This window comes from Sardina pilchardus, chromosome 20 (genome assembly GCF_963854185.1).
Source record: "Sardina pilchardus chromosome 20, fSarPil1.1, whole genome shotgun sequence".
NCBI classification, from domain to species: Eukaryota; Metazoa; Chordata; class Actinopteri; order Clupeiformes; family Clupeidae; genus Sardina; species Sardina pilchardus.
In genome coordinates, this window is record NC_085013.1 from 7,148,061 (window position 1) to 7,167,490 (window position 19,430).

At 43.3% G+C, this 19,430-nt stretch overlaps 1 protein-coding gene across 1 annotated transcript; it reads right to left on the minus strand.

Moving 5' to 3' along the window:
- Positions 1-546: 546 nt before the first annotated feature.
- kif15 (kinesin family member 15) lies at positions 547-18,248 on the minus strand. The gene is made up of 35 exons (XM_062522082.1): positions 18,112-18,248; positions 17,788-17,824; positions 17,307-17,493; positions 17,104-17,180; positions 16,967-17,004; positions 16,775-16,872; positions 16,330-16,509; positions 15,734-15,943; positions 15,437-15,562; positions 15,065-15,187; positions 13,572-13,716; positions 13,054-13,142; positions 12,616-12,819; positions 11,952-12,138; positions 11,223-11,364; positions 10,972-11,113; positions 10,451-10,636; positions 10,072-10,200; positions 9,590-9,695; positions 9,101-9,263; positions 8,599-8,749; positions 8,136-8,221; positions 7,919-7,997; positions 7,674-7,760; positions 7,223-7,327; positions 6,903-7,025; positions 5,633-5,779; positions 5,390-5,479; positions 3,263-3,433; positions 2,567-2,667; positions 2,296-2,362; positions 2,160-2,197; positions 1,891-2,023; positions 1,574-1,705; positions 547-1,067 (listed from the first exon to the last, which is right to left on the minus strand). The coding sequence occupies exons 1-35, from the start codon at positions 18,128-18,130 to the stop codon at positions 996-998; spliced, it is 4,170 nt and encodes a 1,389-aa protein (XP_062378066.1). The 5' UTR covers positions 18,131-18,248; the 3' UTR covers positions 547-995.
- Positions 18,249-19,430: the final 1,182 nt, after the last annotated feature.

The window sequence follows — 19,430 nt, forward strand, 5'->3', positions numbered from 1 at the left end:
CACATCTTACGTCTTGACTTTTTGTAAAATGAGGTGTGGGAATACTGGGAGGACTTGAAAAGGGTTGAGTCCTGCAGATCACAGGCCATGCTTTGCTTTGTGCCATATTGTCACAAGGAATTCTTAATCATTTTCTTTCTTTTTTTTTTAATGTTAACATATCGATTGAAATGGCAGTTTTAAACAAATATTAATATTTAAACCATGTTATGCATATTTGCAATACAAAGGATGTTGAATGCACTTTTTAATTATCATAATAAACAGAAATACCTTTTCTTAAAGTCTGCTTTATTTTCCTTTTCAGTGTACCAGCAATTATGAACGTCATCGCTAAGCGCTAACCCACTAACTTTTTTTTTAACCAAATGCTAAGCTATTTAACAATATGTTTGGTCTAACCAACACTCTCTTTAAGAAGTGACTGCTGGAAAACAGTACTGATGAATGTGATTAGAAATCTGCCAGTAACGAAAGGCACAGAGTTTTGTGTGGAATAATTTGGGTTCTGAGAAATGTTGGTGTAGTGCCAATAAGTACTCATTTGTTGACCTTAAAATCGATTTAATGTGGAATGTGAGGGACATCCTGAGAGATTATATTCCTTTGTACACTTTATTAAATGCCCTGATTTAAAAACAAAGGGAAAAAATATCTAAAAACATACGGGACGAAGAAATTCATAGAATAAATGCTGCCAAAAGTTCAACAGAAGAGAGAAAGTTCATATGATGAAAATGGTTAAAATTAATTTACAGAAATCAAGAATGTTGTAAAAGTTATATTAAGATAGTCTTTGATGGGTTGTCTTTGCCTTTTGAATGGCACCCAATTACAGGTAATTCACAGCATTTGGATGCATTGAATATTACAGCTTCTTAGAGGCCAAGCGTACTGTAAGGCAGGTGTCTGAGTGAGTACCCTCTGTTCCAGGCATTACTGCTCCATGCAGCAGCCTGTGTGGGAGACGCACAAGAGAAGACGCTCTGAGCAACTCAGACTTTTCTTCCATTCTCCATCCTCGCGTCTCTAACACTGACGAGTTCTGCTTTGAGCTTTTCATTTTCCTGTAGGGACAGAAAAGACCACGAAGAGACATTGATAAAATTGTCTGCCAAATGCCAGTCACTTAACGTTACTGAATGAGATTAGCATAAGCAGAAGTTTAGTAATGGGGCCTAAAGCAAGGGCATTTTTGTGCCTCAAGCTGTAAATGTTCAAAGCCATAAGATAAAAAATAATCTTTTTTCAAATCTTAAATGACCTGGCCCACGCCTCAATTCCAGTGCCTGAGACCTTGAACCTCTGTACCGTAATTTCTCGACTATTAGCCGCGGCTTATACATTGATTTTGCAACATTTCTTCAGCTATGAGGTTAATACAGGGGGGCAGTTAATATGGTGTTAATATGGTTTTGTTTCTTTTAACTTGCATAAAACACTGTCCTGTGGCTTATACACAATGCGGCTTATATGTGGGAAATTACTGTAAATCACTGAGCTTTGAAATGGCAAATTAAACCAGATAGCTGGAGCCAAATATGTCATGACTTGTACAGAACTCCCAACACACCTCCTGCATTTTGGTGTTCTCCTTCTTGAGTTTGACCAGGTACTCAATCTTCTGCCTGTGGTTCTGGTGGCCTACCAGTTTACCGTTCTCCTCGGACAGGTGATCCACCTGTTTCCTCAGGACCTCCAGTTCCTGTGACGGAGGATGTATAAATAAACAATCTAATACTTCCAACACACAATACCATGAGGTATTTTAGTGAGCAATGCAAGCACAAAAAGTAGTCGGTTTTAATGACCTGGGCTCAGTATGCTTACAGTTATACTGTGTCAGTGATAGTTTCAAACAGACACTCAGAAACACAAACACACACACACCTGTAACAGTTGATCGTGCTCCTGGCCCTTGAGGTGCAGGTCTCGAAGCTCAAGACACCGATTCCTCAGTTCACTAGTCAACTCCTGAACACATGTTTGAGACTGGGACAGGGTGACCTCATGACGCTGCACACTAAACACACACACACACACAGATAACCTTGTACATTACTTGAAGTACACACAATTCACAAACATGTTCAAAGCAGAATGATGTGCCTTTCTACATAAAGCCAACTACCCTTGCACACAAACAAACCAAATCTTACACTTCTTGTGCCTCGTTTAACTTCTGCTCCAGAGAGCTCTGTGCATGGAAGAAAAAGAGAGATAGTTGGTGAGGAAACATTTGTGTGTAAACTCATGTGACTGAGCAACGGACTGTCTCATGATTAACCTACATACCTTCTCTTTTTTGAGATCTTGCAGCTCCTTTAGAACAGAGTGATAGATAGCATCTTTCAACTCCTGACTGAAGAATGAAGACCAACAGGGTATTCAACAACAAGTAAGAGATTAAGAGCCATGTAAACAGGCCTGAGCTCATATTTGTTGGTAATGGAGCTCTGCCAATAAAAATAAATTAAAACAGTCTGAAGTGGTGCTTTTAAGTCCTGTAGTAATTTAGACGAGTCAGTGCTTGTCTGGCATTATGTGTATGTGTGTGAGAACTCACCCCTTGGAATCTTTTGTAAGTGTGTGACCATTTGTAGAGTAAAACTGGCCCAGCAGGGTCTGGATTTCTAGCTGCATCATTTCCTTTTCAGTCAGTTGTGCCTACACACACACACACAGAAACAGATTTGTTTTAATTTAATTTGAATCAGTAGTTTTTTCTTTTAATTGACAATGAGGGATTAACAGCATGCGGGAGAATTCCACTGGATGGGTACTGCTCCAGTCAGTCTTTTCCTCACAATGTATCTAACAGAGTGTCCTGTGCTGAACTCTTAAAATATGCAATTGATATTTTATCAGTATTTTACATGCACCTTTATCCCATAGACAGGCTAGGTGGATAGCAACAGCCTCAAGTCTGTCACATTCCACATGATAAACATGAGCTGAATGATCTCATTATAGTATCAAGGCCTACTGTGTAGTCTAAAGCCCAGTCAGCAATGACCTAATTGAATAGCACGTGCCTGACAATGCCTCACTGTGATGAGGCTGACGCCCAAAGGCATGATGAATGTAAAAAATGTCGAGCCCAGGAAAAGATAAATGAACACTACAGATGGTATGAGGTAAACTAAAAGATGAAACAAACAAAAAGACCTCAAGCAAAAACGATGGAATCGGAGGAGGTGGAGAGGTTGATACATGGAGACATCTAGTGTACACCAATTTCCACATCAGTAGCAATGCTCACCTTGAGCCTCTGGATCTCGTCGTTTTTGGCACTGCGCTCGGCGTTGAGCTCGGCTAGCAGCATCTCCATGGTCGCCATGGAGGAGCGTCGGTTCTCCAGCTCCCTCTCCTGACTCTCCAGCACCTGTGTCAGCTCCATCCCCATACCCACACTACGCGGGGTGAAGGGGGTCTGACCACACACACACACACAACACCACAGCGTAAACACACCTGGGGACCTCACTCACACACAAAACATCAAACCATAAAGACAACTGGCACCACACCCACACAAAACAGGGACTACACCCACACAAAACACTACAGCATACAAACAACAGGGACTACACCCACACAGAACACCACAGCATACCCACAACTGGGTGCACACCCACATAAAACACCACAGCATACACACAACTGGGACCTCACATACACACAAAACACAAAAAACAACTGGCTCTCCACCACCTGCTTCAACAGCATGCCCAAGCTGGGCAGGGTGGGGGCCTGACACCAAACAAACATCACAAAAGCATAAACACAACCACACATCACACCAATAATGTAATAAGGGGGAAAAGGATCCAATTAGAATAGAAAAGAATAGAATATATACTTTTTTGATCCCGTGAGGGAAATTCAGTTCTCTGCATTTAACCCAATTTAACCGAATTAGTGAACACACAGCACACAGTGAACACACAGTGAGGTGAATCACACAACCCAGAGCAGTGAGCTGCCTGCCCAACCAGCGGCGCTCGGGGAGCAGTGAGGGGTTAGGTGCCTTGCTCAAGGGCACTTCAGCCGTGGTGGACTGGTCGGGGATCGAACCGGCAACCCTCCGGTTACAAGCCCGATGCGCTAACCAGTACACCACGGCTGCCCCAAATTATTAATTAAGCATCATGACATGGCCAAATGTACCTATTATGACAGATGCTAAAACATGTATAACTGATTTCTCAACATAATTCTGTAATCTGCTTAAAGCAAGTAGACAATAAATTAAAGCCCAACCGCTTTGAGATTTTAAAGGCTGATACTAATTTTGATTTTGATATTTGAGGATTTCAAAAAAACAATTAATGATGAATTGTCCACAATCAAAAAATGTGCTAATATTTAGCATCTTGAAAAGTTCTAATCAAGATGGGACATTGTGTTTAAAGAAGCCTAACTATCTGGTATTCTGATGAAAGAAAGGCTAATATGAAACATTTTTTATGAAAAAAAAAAAGCGTCAGGTCTTTGTTCTTATTTGTTGTAAACACAAATGACACGATAACTTTCAAGGTATGTGCTTTCTGATGGGTTCGTTTTACCATTAACCGCATTAAACAATGCAATACTTTGTGATTGGAAAGGAAAAAAAATGGCAAAATGTAATATACTGTCCATACTCTCATATTGAATATTGCCTGTGTTGCACCTGCGGAACGGTTCCGTTGCGTGCCGATTTTCATTTCAGCGCCCATGTTAACAGTTTACAGCAGCTACACTGCCTAATTGTGGCTCAGACTCAGCTTGAACCGTGTGGCAACCACGACCCAGCTAGAGAATCTGCTTCACACGAGCGGCTCTGCGCAGAAATAGCTATTTGTGTTTGAAAGGGGAAGTGGCGGTAACGTGTACTATAAAGGAGCAAAAATAGAAGGACCACCAACCACCATTCGGAAAAGTAGGACAAGTTGTCTATAAAAGTGAAGACAAATTGGCCAAAATGAGGACACCCCCAATTTCTGCTTATGGGCCTATTCCCATGGGGGAGGGGCAGGGCAAATAGCTAATATCGGATGATAATATCGGCACACCGATTTATTGGTCAGGGCGGCTCTACAATAAGTCAATATAACCCAACAAGACATAGAATCATCATCTACTGAAGAATTGTAGGTATACTGACTACCTGGTGACCTTCTCCTCTCACAAATAGTAATATCAGCAAAAACCATCTAAAGTACCAACCAAGATTAACTGGCACAGGGCATGGGTTTATTTTTAGCACAATCACACATACTGTATCTGATAAAATGCTAGTCTGTAGAGAACCTTAATCAAAGGGGAATTAACAGGGCGTGACAATAATGAATGACCCGCAAACACACGTGAGACTAATTACAGTATAGTGAGCTATTGCGCTCACCAGAGGCAGGGCTTTAGGCGTGTCCGTCTGCTGTGGAGGTTCACTAATGAGAGTCTTCTCCTTGTTCAGCTGTTCAGTCTGCTCATTTAGCTGTATTCACAAACACAGCAGGTTATATGGGTTGACAGTATTCAAGTATTCAATTCACATTCAACACGTCTTTTCAATCAAACAACAACAATGGCTATTCAAACTTCTAACAGACGACATGTGGAATACATAAACTTTGGGATTAAGATGAACCTGATCGCGGAGGGTTTTGATGGTGGACTCTCGGTCAGCGATCTGGTCCTGGGCGGTCTGGAGGAGAGTGGTCTGCTCATCAAAGACCTTGGTGAGGCGTTCTACCTCCTCTGTGGCATAAGCCAGGCTGTCCTGCAGCATCTCCGTCTGAGGACCACCCACCAAACAAATAACACAGGTTAGTGCCAGGGAAATCAATAACAGAGGCCAAGAGGAAAATCCCCAGCATTAGCAATATCAAGAGTAGAAAACTGCACAAAATCCCAGGCTCAGCTCGACTATATTTGGTCCAGTAAGTTGAATTTTGATGAAGAAGAGCTGGACAAGAAGTGCAGGCCAGAATGTTGGAATGCTGTGTAAAATGTAAATAAAACCGTCTACAAATCCTGTTAACCCATATCCAATAGCTAAAAGGAGATAGACAACATATCAAATGTTTGAACGGACAAATTTGACTATACTATAAAAAATATCAACTCATTTTGAATTTGATGCCAGCAACACATCTCAAAAGTTGGGATGGAGGCAACAAAAGGCTGGAAAAGTTGTGTAATGCTGAAGAAACCACAAGGTGGAACGTTTCATAACTAATCAGATCATGTGGCACTGAACTGAATTATGCGCGACAGTATAGATCCCCAGTAGAGGAGTCCAGGTACTGAATTGCCTGCCTGCAGCCCAGACCTGTCACATTGGGTACATCATGGAACGTAAAACACGATTACAAAGACCACAAACTGATGAAATCCGATATTGGGCAAGAACGGGACATTTCCTTCTCAATTCTCCTGCAACTGGTCTTCTCAGTTCCCAAACATTCACAGAGTGTATTTAAAAGAGGAGAAGCAACACAGTGGTAAGTTGTTTGAGTTGTGTAGCTGACATAACATTCAATATATATATAAATAAATAAATAAAAACATATCTCTGTTACGAAATCATGGCATTCTGTTTTTACTTACATTTTGATTTTACACATCATCCCAACATTTCTGAAAAAAGGGTTGTACGGTACACTGCGATTCAGGCTAGAAGTCGAAGTCCTCATAAATACCTAATGCGGACTTCTTGATGTCAAAAATCAATGTTGACTCTGTCTGGCATTATAAATCGTCAGAGTGTCACTCAGAGGACACAGAAGCTCCAGAGAGAGTACTGTGTGTCCTGGCTCACTCCAAGTTTTTCCATCACTTCTCTAAAAATCACAAAGCGCCCCACACTGGCAGCTCTTTCTGAAGAGATCCTCTTTGTGGAGCTCTCTCTGGCTCACCTCTATGAGCTCCGATGCCACCCGTCGCTCCGAGGCCTCCCGAAGCTGTTCCGTCTCCGTCTGCACCTGGCCAACACGCTCGTGCAGCTCGTCTCGCTCCGAGCACGCCATGCCGTACTTCACCTGCAGCACAAAAACACACACATATATTCAGAAATAATACGCAAAACTAGTCATTGTGGATAAGTGTCTTCTAAATATCTGTAATTATAACCAATAAAAAAACACCCATGTTACATCTAGAGTCTGTAAGTCTTTAATGAATGTCATCAAGTGATACTGTGTGAGTGATGAGCTATAGTAGCGCAGTATACACCTACCGAGATGTCCTTCAGGTCCCCAGTCAGCAGGGTGATGTTCTGCTCCTTCTCTCCCAGTTCACTGCGCAGATCTCTGGTCTGATTGATCAGGTCCAGCACTACGCCCTACAGACAGCCCACACACACACACACACACACACACACACACACACACACACACACACACACACACACACACACACACACACACACACACACACACACACACACACACACACACACACACACACACACACACACACACACACACACACACACACACACACACACACACACACACACACACAATCAGTCTACTAATGACTGAAAAGCTCTACAAATGGTTCCAACACTAAAACAATGTATAACCCAGTGTAAGTCCTCCATTCTTTTACAGGTTTTAAAAATGATGATGGTCCTGTTCTACAAAAATGGTGCACAATGGCAGGGGTAGGGGTCAGAGTTCACCCACTTTGTCTTGGTCAATCTTCTGCTCTAGACTGGCCACAGCTGCCTCTGAAGTAGCCACCCTCTGCTCCAGGGTCCTAATGCTCTCCACCTAGAGAGAACACAGACACAGACACAGACACAGACACAGACACAGACACAGACACAGACACAGACACAGACACACACTGAGTTGGTAACCGAAAAACTTTTGCCATCCACAATACAGCTCAGTTAAACAGACGGGTTTCTATTCAGACATCCACACACCTGCTGCTGGTTCTCTGTGGTCAGCATCTGCACCTGTTTCCTCAAAAGAACATTTTCCTCCATAGACTGCACTAGCTCCCTAGAGAAAGGGTAGACAAACAAAACATGTTTCTCAAAATATAGAAAAGGAGTTCCATATTATGGGCAATGTTTATCATGGGGTATATGTGTATGTGTCTGCTGTATGTGGTGGGATGATGACGGGTGAAGAGCTCACTTTGAAGTGCTCTCATTGCTCTCCTTTAGCTGAGAGGCCAGAGCAGATGCATGCTCTTTCTCCAACTGCAAGGAGCCCTCCAAGTCCTAAACACACACAGACACACAACAAATCAATTGTGCTTAATCATAGGATTAAAAGGTACACAAAACAACAGGAAAACTTTGTGGTAACTCCAGATAGTGTGCTGATCCAAATATGCATTGTGATTTGGGTATGAATACAGTCCATGTATTGGTGGTATGCGTGTATGTGTCTGTGTTGTGCTAGATATTGGTTTGTCCAGCTGGGTGGAACTGTCCGAGCATGTGTGTTGATTCATACGCACGAGTGTGTGCATGTGTTAGTGAGTGAGTGTACATTTGTGCGTGGGCGCCCACATGTGCGGACAACGCATGCGTCTTTAGGAGTGTGTGTGTGTGTTTGTTTATATGTGAGCGCGGGTGAGTAATGTAAAACTCACGCTGATGGTGGCCCGCTGGCGAGCGCTCTCCTGTCTGCGGTCCTCCAGCTGCTGCCGGCACTGATCAGCCTCAAACTTGGCCTCCGCCTGCAGCGTGTCGTACGCGTCCTGAAGCGCCCTCTGCTGCTCCAGCACCTGCTCAAACTCCAGCCTGCGCACCAGACAGTGGGTCAGAGAGGGAGGGAGGGAGAGAGAGAGAGAGAGAGAGAGAGAGAGAGAGAGAGAGAGAGAGAGAGAGAGAGAGAGAGAGGAGAAAGAGACAGAGAGAGAGAAAAAGAGAAAAAGAAAGAAAAAGAAAGAAAGAGAGAAAGAATGTGGGATGAAGGGATAATGAGATGAAGAAAGAGGAGAGGGATGCAGGGGGCACAGGATAGGTGTAGACAGGTGAGAGAAAGGTGATTTTTAGGGGTCTTCAAAGGCAAAATGTGCTGCAGATATGTGCTGATGAGATATGTGTGTGTGTGTGTGTGTGTGTGTGTGTGTGTGTGTGTGTGTGTCATACTTGACTTGATCCAGCTGCAGCTGCGTGCTGATGAGGGCGCTGGACAAGCGAGAGGTCTCCTGCTCCTGGCTTGTGCGGTGGCTCAGCTCTTCCCGGGCGGAGGCCAGCTCCTTGTCCGAGGACTGCAGCACCACCCTCAGGTCAGACACCTCACTGTTCAGGACTGCAGGGGGTCAAAGGGCAAACATCACACCACTGCAGGTCTCCCAAAAGAATACAGCTCTGATGTGTAGCCATTCCACTAACAATTCAAGTCAATGCATGATTGATAGATAGATACATAAATTCAGTTCCTGTTTGGAGCTGAACAGGTTTCAATCATCTTTTTTATAGTCTTAACTCTTTTGTTAGCTCTTCCTCAAGGGTGTGTCTGTGTGTCTGTGTGTCTGTGTGTCTGTGTGTCTGTGTGTCTGTGTGTCTGTGTGTCTGTGTGTCTGTGTGTCTGTGTGTCTGTGTGTCTGTGTGTCTGTGTGTCTGTGTGTCTCTTACTTTCTGTAGATTTTTTCTCCTCTGAGAGCTGTTGCTCCAGGCTGGTGATGGTCTGCTGAAGGCTGGCCTGTTCCTGGGTCCAGGAGTTGCGCTCTGCAGCAAACAACTGAACAGAGAGCCAACACAGCTCAGCAGGATGAAAGGGTGCGCCTGTCATGGATCACGCTGCGCTGTGCTTAGCATGTGATCACTTTTTTTTTCTTCTAATAAAACCACCGATTCACTAAACTGAAGCCTCATTCAGACAGATTAAAGACAAATTTAAAAAGACAAAGTTAAACCTCTCAACTTTTGACGCAAGGCAATTGCCAGATGTCTAAACGGAACTTGAAACTTGATGAATGTAGTCCATAACATATACACACATATGTGTGTGCTTCTACAACGTATGCGTTTAACTGAGATGTTCCATTGATACTTGACCAATCTGGAGGTTCAGCGCGTGACTGGCTGAAGGCTGTGAAGGGCCTGGTGTCCCGTACCTCTTCCCTGCGTCCAGACTCCTGCGCTGCCGTGGCGATGTGCTCCTCCAGCTTGCTGATCTGCTGCAGGAGCCTCCTGCTCTTGGTCTCCTCGTCGTCCAGCTGGTTCTTCACCTTCACCGCCTTCTCCTGAGGATGGAGGAGAGACGGAATCGATCTGCGAGTCTGTTCTTCGTATAACAACTCACCATACTGTCTTTGGCGGTCAAGACAGAAAACTCATTGGTGGTACTCTGCTTGTGGGTGAAACCAAAGATCTGGGTCCAAGAGCAGTGACCCTCTCTTAATCAGTATAATTAAGTCAGTTGCCATTGTTTTTCCTTTGAGGATAGCACAGACCTGTGTGTGTGTGTGTGTGTGTGTGTGTGTGCTTGCGTACCTGCACCAGCCGGAGCTCCTCGGTCAGGGCCTCGCAGGCCAGCTCGTTCATCTCCACAGGGGGCTGCTCGTTCTGCAGGCCCTCCGGGGTCTCTGGCGGCTCGCCGTAGCCGTTCAGGTGCTCTGGGCTGGACAGCGGCACCAGGCGGTTACGCAGGTTATACGTTCTGGTTGGGGTGGTCAGGATCTGGGGGGAGAGAGCCATATGTGTGTACGGTATTCACTAATTCACAGATGGGATAAATGCAGAGACCAAATTCCTTGTATACGCAAGTATACTTGGCCTGGAAACCTGATTTACATTTTACATTTACATATGGGAAATACATAATGAATACCACTAGACAAGAGAGGGAGGGGATACTAAACAAATGATGAACATTAATGCAGTATTTCCTTCATTGTAAGCATACTTCTAATAATTAGGTATAAGCTCCTAAAAAAGGGCAGGGTGAGGCAAAGTTTAAACATTAGGAAATAAGGTGTCCAGGGAATTCTGTGTTGATGCTTGGTTCTTTCTACCTTGAGTGTCTCTGCATGCATCTTGTTCAGCTGAGACACCTCTTGCTTGGTGTGGGCCTTGGTGGCTTCCAGAATATTCTCCAGGTGTTTGTTGGACTTATCCAAGTACCTCTTCTCTGCCTCCATCTCTGATAACTGTTTTCTGCAAAGAAGTGGAAACCGTCAAGAATGAAAAATGCGTACTATGCATCAGTGAGTGAGGCCAACGTAGCTTTTCATGCCGAACTCCACTGGGTCCGAATCCATCTTACTTGGTGACTTGTTTGTACTCCTCGAAGGCCTGCACCGTGGCAGTCAGCTCGGACTGCTTCTGCAGAAACTGGGCCTTCAGCCTCTCCATGGAAACCGTTGATATCGTCTCTGCAGTGACTGGTGTAGAATATGTGGGGGGAGCTATGGAATTAATAGAAACAAAACAACAGTTTTTCCTCATGCTGATAATATGTGTCATTCAAGACTACCAGGAACTGCAAACTAGTATGTAAACTGATTGAAGATGAACGTCAGGTATGTGTATATGGCTGTGTAGGACTATTTTCCTATTCATGTTTGATATGTACATCATTTGCCTTGATGTATGAGTCTTCAGAATGCCAAAACTCTCCATGTCTGACAAATGTTCCTCATTTTACACAATACGTGTGAAAGTGCTAGCTGACGTTCTCATTTAAAACTGCTTACCGATGTGAGACAACCCGACAACAGTTTAACAGAAAAAAATGATTTTGCTTGTGTGCATTATTTGTGTTTTAATGCACACGTCAGCCTCAGAGGTTATGTGAGGTTATGCTAATGCTATTGATGTGATATGTATGTAATGATGAAATGTGTATGAAAGACTATGCTTTCTGACTGTACTTTGTACTGCTTCGATGATGCTCTCCATATTTTTTTGGGGTATTCTCCATGTACATTCTGCATGTACAAAATGACAAACCGATTGTGTTTCGGTGGTCTACCGTCGACCCTCTCCGTCTTACCACTGGCGTCTCTGTTTGGCTTTTCAGACTCGGCGACTTTGTGAAAGGCCTCTTCCAGCTCGGTGGTGCACTGCTCGGCAGCGACCCGCGCGGTCTTCACCGAGTCCAGCGCCCGCAGCGCGCGCACCTCCTCCCTCAGGCTAAAGTTCTCTGCCGCATAGCGCATCATGCGCGGGTGGTGCTCCAGCTGAGTGGGAGGTTGGGAGAGAAGGGGAAAAGAAAGGATAAAAAAAGGCTTAATGAACGGGATTATGGGAAAGGTAAACAAAAGGCAAGAGAGAGAGAGAGAGGAAAAAAACTGTCTACTCATAGCATTTTCATCATTTCATTTACACTATTTCACTAACATTTTTCTCTGCTATATTTTTCCTGTGAGTTTGATGATACTGAATTTCGGTACTGCATTTCGTTGTCTTTGTACTTGTACTCTGCACTATGACAAAGTTGAATATAATCTAATCTAATGATGCACCATTTGAAAGACATATACAACACTCCTGGATACAGAACCTGGATACAACAGTGTGAAAGTACTATGTTAAAACAAGACCGATATCAACAATATAAAAACACCCCGAGACTATTTGATTTCCTTCACTGATATTCTCTTTGAGGTCACATTTCATCATGAATACAGTTCTCAGTGCGGTGCTGAGGGTCAGACCTGGTCTCGGAGGACGCTGATCTCCTGCTGGAGCTGCTGCAGTTGGCTCTGGCTCTGCTGCTCCGAGACTGGCGTGCCCTTCAGCTTCTGCTCCAGCCGAGCGATGTGGTCTTCGCGGAACTTCATGATCATGCGGTTGGACTGGACGAACTTCTCCTTCTGGGCCCAGGCCTCCTCCAGCTTGCCCAGCTTCTGCTGCAGCACCTGCGGGGACCGAGGCAAACGGCGGTTATGGAACCTGATGCAAGACTCATGGGACTGAGCCAGCTGGAGCGGTCAAATCAATTCCAAAAAAAAAAAAAAAAAACGCTTCTAGTTGCACTGAAAAGGATCTCTCCGTGGCTAGCCGTTACTGAGACATGGACATACACATTTGGCACAAAGCACATGAGGTGTTGAGTGACAGGAGGCGGCCAAGGCCTAAGGTGGACACCGTACCTTCTTCTCGTCCTCACATTTCTTCCACAGGATCACGGCGACCTTGAACTGGTCCCTGAAAGACAGCCTCTCCTGGGCATCCGGGGAGCCTGCGGGCAAGACGTACCCGTCAGTGAACGGCCGCGTTACACTCGTACCGTCCCAGCCTCGAGAGGTTTGTTTAACATGCGCCCTGATGAATAACTAATGTGTTGCTCTGGTGTTATTTTAAGCTGTGATTATCACAGTGCTGCTGGAGATGCCCTGAGCTGAACACATAATAAGATTCTGGCTGAACACACCAGGCAAAGCAAAGCCGGGAGGGATTAACCAAATAGAAATGAGGAAACTGACAGAAGGAATCCCAAACTACATAGTTTCAATAAACCACATTTAGTCACATTCTCGTGCGCTCTGCACAGATTTGTATGAAAGCTATATTTCACACGTCTCCCTTAATTCATGAATAAATATTATGATCATAAAGAGAATGAGAGAGTGTGTGTGTGTGTGTGTGTGTGTGTGTGTGTGTGTGTTACCGATATAGAGTTGGGGTCCTCCTGGGGCACTGTCCACGGCCTGGTGTCTGTGAGAGAGCAGCGATTGGGCCAACTGCTCCTTCAGCTTCTTTACCTCAGCCTGCAGCTGTCGCACATTCCCCTGCGTGTCCTCGTTAATCATGGCCTAAGACACAACCAAAGCAAAACCTTTATATACATACACAGTCTCTCTCACACACACGCACTCACACACACAAACACACACACACACACACACACACACACACAATTTCTATTCGCACACATAAAAGAGCATTCGGACCAATATCACGCCCGATTCAAAAACAGCTTATATACACAAGACATCAGGATAATGAATTGTCAATGAACTTTAAAGTAAACAACACAACACAATTCAAAAGCTTACACATTCCAAATGTCTGGAACAACACCTTCTCCCTACACACGTCTTAGTTTTTTAGTGGTTTTACTATATGCACTGTTTACAATTGGCAATTTAGTCATCTTTAGATCTTACTTTACTTTACTTGCACTTAGGCCAAACGCATTTCAGAAACAGGGGTAATTCCATGAGCTTTACATAAACAAAAGCAAGGAATATTAAATAACAGCATAAGGGCAATAGTTAAAGGAAGTTTAAAAAGTAAAACGCATAAAAATGGAGATACAAGTTAACTCAGTGATCGTTTTCAATATTTCTATTTAACTCTGTAAACAGCTCCTTTCTGTTCCCCACGCTTGCTTTAAAAGGACAAGGCCTTCTCTGCTGCTGCACCCCGGCTCTGAAATAGACTCCCTTCCCATATTAGGTCCAGCTTTACCTTAGATAAATCTAATTTAAAAACTTCTTATTTCCCTCAATATAATCAAATCTCATTCCAGCTTTTTATTTCTAAATAAATATGTATTTTATTAATTATACAATACTATTATCATTGTTAATTCATCATCATCATCTTGTGTAACTTACTCGTCACTTCTTCATATGTAGACATTTTGTATTATACTATAATTATGACTGTTGCTATTATTGTTTATTTTATCATTTCTAAAGCACTTTGAGACTTGACTTGACTGAAAGTTGAGCTGGATCTGATATAATCAGATATACCTTTCTTTCTAAAGATGCATTAATATTCTATTCCATTTATAAATATATGATTATCATCCTGTACTATTCGCCAAATAGTTTACTTTTCCTTCTCTGATTTTCCTTCCTCTATCTAGATACCAGTATAATGACCAGAATGTTGTAGTAAGCACCAGTATAGATAAATAAATGCATCCATTCATCCATCTATCCATCCATCCATCTACTACTCCATCTGTGAGACTTAACCTGGTACATTTTGGTACTTCAAATGAATGCACTAAATCATGCAAAGACACAAAAACAGAACCACTCCAAATACAGCAATCATTACCAATACTTCAACGACACAACTGGACATTAATGTCAATTTGATATATATCACAGTAAGTTGACTTTGTAAAAGGATCCCTCCTCTAACCTTGTTCTTGATCAGTTTGGCCCTCTGGGCAAACTGTAATGTGGACCACGTCTCGCCAAAGCACTTGGAGCCAGGATGCACATTAGCGATGATGTACGTCTTTGCATTCCCGCCTAAAGAATCCTGCAACACACAAACATAAATATTCAAACCCATGCAAACAACCGCACACTTGTTTTTGTAGTTCAAAGTTAATCTTTTAGAAAAGCTGCAGGTAATTAGGGTGTTTAATTATGTCAAAATCAAAACCAGTTTCAGAACTTTAATAGATTTGGCAGTAGCAGGTATGTTTCATATGCTAACTTTCTAGAGATGAACTAAGTTGTGTGGTACTCTTTACATGCCCACATTTCTGATGACATTTGAACCCACCTTAAGCAGAAAGGTAAGCTTGGAGTCACGGTAGCAGATGTGTCGGGTCTTCCCATTGGACACATCCACCAGTGCCATGATCACCTGACCCAAACACATCAGAGAGCGGTTGATGCTGCTCGCTTCCTGAAGGACGCAACCAAACACACCAAAAGGTTAGATCACCCCTTACTTTCACTGGTGCCAAACAATGAACACACACATTCTTCATAGTGCCATAAACAAAATGTTCCATTACTTTTTTGCTATTATGAACACCACAGTCACAATACAGTATTCCCACTGATACCAAATCACCTTTAGGCGGGAGCCTTCAGAGTGCGTGTCTTTCTGTCTCTCTGACCCGGCCAGGTCCACCAGGTTGAGCTGCGATGACCGGATGTTGACCACCTCCCTGTCGGTCTCCTTGGACTCCAGAGTCATGGTGAAGACGGCGTGAGAGCGAGACGATTCGCGGTTCATGGAGGTCGAGGCCACGCGGCGGTTACGCCATCCCATGGACAGCACCTGAGAGGAAACGAGGAGGATAAAACAATAGAAATCACAAATGTACCGTTTTTACCTCCACCAAAGAGGTTATGTTTTCATCAGGCTTTGGTTGTTTGTGTGTGTGTTTGTTTGTTTGTTAGCAACATGCACATCATCAACATACACACTAGTTTGTCAAACAGAACACCAAAACCAGAGATTTAAGTATGCTAGAGATGCCAGCTAATTTATATTCATGGAAACTTATAAGATGACTGTGAGAGCTACCAGGTTTCTTCCTATTCCTGGCTTATTTCAAATTGATTGCATCATAACAGGTTTCCCATGTCTACATCTGACAAGTGACAACCTGCCCTGACAAACTTTGATTAGGCCTGAAATGATTTTCCACAGACCAGCAGTACCTGATAGGCCTCTGCGGCAGAGGTGACAAATTTCTCCACGGCTCCCTCCACGAAGACGCCTTTCTTGATGTTCTCCCTGAGGAAGAGGCTGGCTGACGCGCTGTCCAGCAGGTCATAGATCTGCTCGTTGTAGATCTCAATGAAAGAGCACTTGCACAGGAAACTTTTCAAGTTCCCTGACTGGAAGAATGAGACAACGACATATGGAAAAACTCAAGCCAGCATCTAGCAATAGTTTAGTCCTTTTAGCAAGTACTAAGATACAGTAAACATAGAAATATATTGGGGACTTTACGGTGTGAGTGTGTGTACTACTGATTTGGCACAGACGTTTACAATCAAGTTTGGTAATGCTTTGTTGTACATAGAGGAACGACAAACAGATGATAAGCCACTGACAACAGCAGTGAACAGGCTCCCCAGTCTAAAAGAGAAGCTTACTCACCTTTTCCACTTCTCTGTTAATGAGGAAGAACAGATACTCAAAGCTACGTGGTATCACACCCCTCAGGTCATCTGAGAAGCTGTCACATTCAGATGGACCTACACGACACAAACATTCAGTTAAGGATACAATTTTTTCTGCAATTTCACTAACAGGTTTTAGCACATTAAATTAACACTACCAGGCACTCACCAAGCATTGTGAAGGTTTTCCCAGACCCTGTCTGCCCACTAAAAAGCAAGCACACAAAATGAGTGAGCCACAGGTCATTCATTTTATCAACATCCATAACAGGAAGCGATAATGAATTATCATATGTAAACACTTACTAGGCAAATATGGTACCATTGTAGCCATTAATGCAGGACTCCACAATGTTTTTGGCCACATTGGAGAACACAGCCTCCTGTTTGATGTGAATACAATGGGTAAAAAAAGAAAAGGGTTTAGAAAAAGAAGAATTTTCATACTTTTTGTTCACTCTGGTGGATGACAAAGTACAGTTTCCATTCTTATTTGAGCTGTGGCTTACCTGTGTGGTGTCCATGTCTGCAACATGGTCATAAGTGAAGGTACGTGGCTCAGGCTTTGAGTGTAGACGGATGGTGTTGTCGGATGTCACGGTTAAACACAAATTCTGGTCACCATCTGTGGTCAGCCCCGTGCCCTCGGTCAAAGGGCGTATGCGGACAAACACCTTAATGGCATCACCATCTCCGCTTTAAATTAAAGAGTGAGGTAAAGCAGATTTAGTGGAAGTGTTAATTATGGCCACTTAAAAGCTCTTTGTAGACCAACTACCGGTATGAGTGACCTTCATTTCCCAAGTATTTTGTTAAAGGAAAACACAACATCTGTCACCTTTAACTTTAAGATTACAACTACGTGTACCGGTAATTCATCTTGCGACACTCACTAACAATACAAACAACATTTGTTTTTTATATATCCTTGAGCCAGTTACCAACTGCAGCTGACACGCAAACAGGTAAGAGATCACATTGACAACGTACCTGTTCCCGTTAAGAGGCAGCGTAGTATCTCCGCTACCTGAGGAGTAGATGAAGATGAATGACATAGTGGACAGAAGTTCAACATTTGCCCGCTGCTTCTTAAACAAATACAACATGCTAAAAATGTCAAATGTTATTTCTATTGACACTACTCAATAACTCGTTTATTACTCCAAAAGCAGTACGTGTCCTGGCTACCGTGGCTAGCAAATTAGATGCTAGCTATCGTTATCGGTGTTGTTTACATTAATCTAGAGGGTTTAGCAAACAGACCTATCAATTTCCCAGTGAAACACCATTAATCGGTAACAATATCGAACTCACCTTTTCCTTTTGTACTCATGTTTTAATCTCCACTAGCGACATCGATTTGATATCCTCAGGTAAAACAGAAACTTCTTACAACAGACTTCAAAATTGCGCGGGTGAGTCACTTCTTCTACTTCCCTCGGACCTCTCCTCTGGTCTCGAAAACTGTTGTCGCCAACTAGCGTTCATGGACAGACATGACGTGTCTGCAGTGAAATGTACCACCTTGTTAGGCTCTTTTTTCAGACATCAGTTGATTTCTCCACAGGGGACATTCTGTTGAATTTTAATAAACTTACTTTATTTATCCCTGAAAATATCAGAGGATAAGTGTTATGTGTGGTGCGTTTTGCATTGGATCATGCGCTTAGCATTATCCTAGTCATGACTACATGGATGCAGAAGAGTATTATTGAAACGACGTGTCCACACATTTCACAGACTTGTTATAATATTCCAGCAAAGTATACAAGGCTGTAAAAGTTTGCCTAATCTAAAACTGAGGGACATTTCCCCAGGTGAGGGGCAGAAACAGTTAAGCAACCCTTACTATGGCAGTCTACTGCTGAAAGTGTGAACGCTTGACATTCATACCAATATAAATTCGACAAACTCCAGCCTCCATGTCATTGCAAATGAGTGATGACAGCATATTTCCCACTAGTAGTTTCTACTCATTCAGGAGGCCTGATGCTGTGCAACCTGTACCTTACCTGGAATTGTATGCAAGAGGCCCGGGAATATTCACTTGGGTGATGTACATTCCTGAATTTTCTGTCATGGCCATACATATTCATCCAGCATTGCCATCCTTACACTAAATAGTATTTGTGTAGCTGCCTTGAAATACATTAGCAAATTCATCATGTGCTCAAATAAGAATTTATCAGCAATTACATTTCTTATACTCGAAGTGTAAGACGACACTGAGGATGTGTGAGGTTGAGGATATCAGGTATGAGTATGACAGTTCAACATCCTGATGGCCTGTGGATAGAAACCAAAGATTCTAGAACAGCTCTGTTCTAGAATCTTTGATAGAAACTCTCTAAATCTGCCGGTACAGGTCTGAATGCTCTTGTACCTGCTACCAAATAGCAGGAGGCCGAAGAGTCTGCAGCTGGATTGACTGGGGTAAGAGGATCCGTTTGGCCTCTCTGCTGCAGCGCTGGCCATAGGTCCTGGATAGTTGGTAACTCAGTCCTTGTAATGCACTGCATTGAGCTGACCACCATTTGCAGAGCTTTGTGGTGACGGGCGGTGGTGCTGTTACCAAATCATGCTGTGATGCTGCCAGTCAGGAATCAGGACACTCTCAACAGTACAGTGGTAGG

Coding starts and splice junctions, on each gene's coding strand:
- kif15 (XM_062522082.1), bottom strand. Junction 2,363..2,566: donor CTTACAAAAGATTCCAAGGG/GTGAGTTCTCAC, acceptor TTCATTCTTCAG/TCAGGAGTTGAAAGATGCTA. Junction 1,706..1,890: donor AGCACGATCAACTGTTACAG/GTGTGTGTGTGT, acceptor CCTCCGTCACAG/GAACTGGAGGTCCTGAGGAA.